This window comes from Hippoglossus hippoglossus, chromosome 6 (genome assembly GCF_009819705.1).
Source record: "Hippoglossus hippoglossus isolate fHipHip1 chromosome 6, fHipHip1.pri, whole genome shotgun sequence".
Taxonomy (NCBI): Eukaryota; Metazoa; Chordata; class Actinopteri; order Pleuronectiformes; family Pleuronectidae; genus Hippoglossus; species Hippoglossus hippoglossus.
The window spans coordinates 15,295,582-15,300,698 of NC_047156.1; the positions used below are offsets into that span (position 1 = coordinate 15,295,582).

The 5,117-nt window shown below is 40.6% G+C and overlaps 1 protein-coding gene across 1 annotated transcript; it reads right to left on the bottom strand.

Annotated features, from left to right (window-relative positions):
• Positions 1 to 127: 127 nt before the first annotated feature.
• On the bottom strand, positions 128 to 3,073 carry fads2 (fatty acid desaturase 2). Its single transcript, XM_034588169.1, is given in 8 exon segments — positions 128 to 179; positions 464 to 589; positions 1,757 to 1,836; positions 1,955 to 2,077; positions 2,473 to 2,550; positions 2,652 to 2,737; positions 2,916 to 3,025; positions 3,027 to 3,073. Coding segments are annotated over 8 exon segments (702 nt in total).
• Between the last annotated feature and the right edge of the window lie 2,044 nt (positions 3,074 to 5,117).

Sequence of the window (5,117 nt, forward strand, 5' to 3'; positions counted from 1 at the left end):
TGAAAAGTGAAACCAAGACTCAGCTGTAACACCAATGTAAAGAAAACATTCCCACACTTCGTTGGATCATAAAACCAAACAGACACAATCAATTCACCTTTAGGTGCATTGTGGGGAACAACGTTTCTCATTCATGGAGATATGCATCGAGCCAGAGGTCTCCTGAGTTCTTCAGTGACCTAAAAAAATACGAGAACGAAATCTTCAGTTAATAAAAAGTCACGTATCAAGCAGGCGGCTCATCACTCTTCCATGTTCCACAGTAAATCTAAGAGCCTTGAAGGAATATTTATTTTGTGGAAAGATTGGTCAGAATAAGATTTACACATATTGCTGCTACATTCTCCATCAAAATATGTATCTCTCCGTTTGGAGCTTTTGTCAGACTGAAGACAGTTCCAACCTTAAAGTGTTTATCCTGCCATTAAACTACGTGTATGTTACTATAATTACTGGGACATACCTGAGGACACCCCCGAAGCCTTGACACAGAGTTTTCACCTGGTGAGGAATCCCATAGGTCACACAGAGGGCACGGACCCGCGGAGCCACCAGGTGGAAGTTGGGGTGCGGCATCGTGGGAAACAGACTTCAGAGACAAAAGAAACTTCACTTCACTATAATGAAGGCTGTCAAACTAGAACAGAACTCAAAGTAAAAGTTATACAGAATTCTTGTTTGTTCTTTTGTAATAAAGCACCACAAGTGTCACAAAGGAGTAAAAATGCAGTAAATGTGAACTTCAGAAGGCTTTTCACAAAAAGTGAAAATCCATATTTTACGATTTGGACAATAACAGGTCACCCTGGAATAAAAATACAGTGATCCCAAAATTACTATTTATTTTTTGCTATGACAGAACAGGATTTGCCTTTTCTTTTCTTGAGATCAATCCAATTAGTTTCAATATCTACAATATCACATTTGCTCAAAGGCCCAGGAATGGGATTTTCCAAACAAGTTAGATAAAGATACTATTTTTAATAAATCTGATTAGCAGCAACAACTTTCTTGGTTTGAATCCCGATTCAGCTGGGCATGGGTTCTCTCTGTCTTCTTTCCACAGTCCAAACAAATGCAGATTGATGAGGCTAGACTTTAGTTTGTGAATGTGAGTGGTTGTTGTAACCTGTCTCTTTCCCAGTGTCAGCTGGGAAAGAGACAGGTTACAACCTATCTCTTTCCCAGTGTCCGCTGGGATTGGCTCCAGCCTCTCCCTGACTCTTTAAGGATAAGCGGTACAGATAATGAATGAATGGATTATTAGCAGGTTTTGAGTGTTACCCTCATAGAGATTATTTTCCTCCCAAAACTTTGACTGATTCACACACATGAATATTTGATGATGAAAAAATACCTCTAAACTGAAACCACATTTTCAGGGACTATAATTAGCTTTAAGCTTGTTAAACCATCATCTGCTGTAATAGGTATGTTCTGCATCAGCTTGTTCCAACTCTTCATTGAAGCTACACTGCACAATGTTCACACTGAGGAAAGTAATCAAGTGATTTCATGCACATTTTCTGCACTAGTTGTGGTGAGTAGATAATGAGGGAATTATCATATTTGGGTGAACAATCCATTTAAGCAGCAGAAGCTTTCACAGATTTTTAATAGACCCTTAATGCTTAAGTGTAACTGTAGAATTGCTTCTAATCTAATTTTAGTGAGTACAATAAAGCTGACATTGCACTTTAGAAGATCTGTGTTTTAAATAAAGACATCACTTCTGAGACTCAGCGATTTGACTCACTGATGCTCCATCTGAAAGTTGAGGTGTCCTGTGGACCACTCGTTGAAGACAGACAGCTCAGTATTGCAGGTGGCTTGGAGCTGAGGAAGAAGAAGAGCAGACGGACGAGTGCAGATGAGATGAAGCAGTACATGAGCAGCACCTGCAGGCGACTGTGGATTTCACAGCAGTTAGAGGAATCATAAATAAACCAGGTACCTGTTGTGTTAACCAGTCCTGGTGCCTCTGGTGGTCAATGTCCATGGGCAGATGACTCATCTGAGTCACCCACACGAACCAGTGACTCTCCAGTAACCGGAGACATTTACAACATTCCAGTCACTGAATGATCTGTTACAGCATGTGATCAAGACATTATGTAAAACTGTGTGTCTAACCTCATAAATATATATGATTAAATAGTGTGTGGTTCTGTGTAAAGAAAAGATAATTAGGATTTTGGTAGGAGTATATTTTAAGTATAAGGAAGGTGTTGAGACTATTCTTTCCATTTTGTGGGAAACTGATGTTTTATTGTAATGGATATTTATAAGGAAACACCTGCATTCTGGTAACTCGAGGCTATTTTAAAAAACAATGTGTAAGCACCGGGGACAAAAGTTCAAATCGATGAATTCACTCTTTCACTAATCATGTTAAAAACATAAAAGAAAGTGGTTCCCAAAGGTTTCAAGTTACTATCCCTCCAGATCTTTTACCTGACAGAGCTGAGGAACCACTGAGCCAAACAGACCATACAGGGGAATGTAACAGCAGACGTAGTGTAGATAGTACGACATGCACCAAACCAGATCCTTCACAGGACCAGCATGTTAATATGATTTATATAAAATCCTTTACATGGAATCATGACAACTTAACTCTTTCCATATGTCATTTTCCATCTGCCCTTAACCCTTTTAATCAAAATAATCTCCATGGCTGTGGATCCAGCAGGGCGATCCGTGGACCACAGAAGCTCCTCATCCCCAGCTGGGTCGCCTGGCCGAGGGTGTCTGATGTAAAAAGACCTGAAACACCCGATGATCCATGTTACATCAGTGATGATCGAGAGATAATGTTCAAACCACTCTTTGTTGTCATGTACATATTTGCTGATTGTGAAAAAGATATATTTTTTTGAAAGAAAATAACCAGCATATCTACCGTGCTTAGTGGCTGATGACAGAAAACCCTCCTGGATGTCTATTGGCCCACAGTGTGGTGTTGTAAACTTTGCGATCTATGACCGGCCACAGGTCGTTCTTGCTGCTGTGGTTCTGCACCTCCAGCTCTCCCTGGCTCTCCTGGCTCATTCAGCTGGCCTCCACCACCCATCTCCAGTGCTGCTGTCTCAGCTGATCCACCTGCACACTGAGGGGCCCCTGAGCCTCACAGTCTGACACCTGGATGTAAGTCTGTTTAACACGCCCCTGACAGTGTGGACAGAGGACACAGGTTTCTAAACTGTTGCTCTTTTTGAGCAGGTGAGAAACAGCTTAAGCTGGACGGACAGCAGAGCAACATCAACACTAATAATTCATGATGAAATCCGACATCCAGGAGGCTGGGGGTGAGGCACAGAATCACGTGTCTGCATCGACATGAAAAATTAACACACATGTCATGGACATATGTCTGAATTATAATATGTATTTAGGCTGTGATCTGCGTAGTCAGGGGGCGTGTTTTAATAATAGCGCATATGTAGAAACAACTCATCATAACATGTGGACAACAGACAGAAATGAGAGCACAGACGGTCTGTGGAACAGCGTGCGCCATAAGAGGCTGGACTACCAAATTGGTCTTTGTGTATTTTGATAGGGGCTTTCTGCAGAAAGGATCAGGGATCTCAGAGTGTTGATGGAGAACAGTCAAATGCAAGGATCTTATATAGGAGAACTAAGGCTGTCTGTCTGAGCCAGTTCACACTGTTTCTGTAGGTGCAGTTTGAGACAGGAATTAATACACAGGAAACTGATTCATTCATGGTCCACTACAATACTGACAAAACAAGTCAAAAAACGTCATTTTTATATGTCCCCACTTCTTCCCACTATACCTAGAGATGAAGCCAAAGTCTTCCGGATACAAACACTACTATCTTGTACATTTGGAGCCAGAGTCTGCACAGTAGTGGTCGGGGGATGGAGCCACGTGCTCGACCTCGGTCTCAGCTGCCAATCACGATGTTTCACCCTGCATCAAATAACTACTTTAATCCAAATTGACTGGAAAAATGAACACAACAAACATCGACAACTACTTAAAACGTCAGAAACCAATCTTCCGAAAAATGTGTTTGTCTTGAACTTTGACTTTTTAGTTATGTCCATGTCCCATCAATTAACACGGAGGAGGCAGGGATCATGCAGTGCTCTGTCTGCAGTGAACATATTCCTCCTCCTCAGCAGTCTCATCCAGTCACCCCCGAGGTCTCTGCCTCTCTGCCTGTCTGTCTGTCTGTCTGTTCATTGTGTCATTTCAGGGTCATTTCATTGCGATGCAGAAATTTGCAAATCAGCTCTTTTGCTCCTCAGCATATCAGACAGGATTATCCTCAAGCAGTGAGTGGCCTGTCTCCCCGTTTGTCCGCCTCCTCTGCCACAGTTCATCAGTCTGACACACAAGCGCTGCACATCTGACCCCAGCAGCTTTTCCAGGCTTTTGTCCAGTATCACATCCAACAAAGCACACTGTCAATCAGAAAACCTGTTTGCTAATAAGTGTTTAATGAAGCCAGAGGTGGAGAGTACTGCACTCGAGTACAGTGTAGATGTAGAAAAATAGTAGTATTACCCGTTTTATCTCAGCACCTCCTCTGCCTGAGACAAAATAGAGTTGGCACATTAGTAGGGCAGTCATTTTATAAGAGACAAATATAGACATTTTGTACTAAACAGTGATGAACGAAGTATTAAGATATTTTATTTAACTAAACACAGCACTAATCGGAATCGAAAAAATACTGCATTACAAGAAAAGGCTTTTATGTAAGAACAACTACAGAGGTGTTATCAGCAAAGTAGATCCACAAAAATGTATCATATGGTTGCTGTGCTATTTAATATTATTGCTGTGCATTATTTTTGGATGATTGTTAATGATGCATTTCTCTAGTATTTTAATGTTGATGTGAATCAAGAAGGAGCACATTTTATATTCTTTTATATACTGTTTAATAGCGTAAATGTACCATTTTGTATTGTATCTATCAATCAATCTATCTATCTATCTATCTATCTATCTATCTATCTATCCATCTATCCATCTATCCATCTATCTATCTATCTATCTATCTATCTATCTATCTATCTATCTATCTATCTATCTATCTATCTATCTATCTATCTATCTATCTATCTATCTATCTATCTAT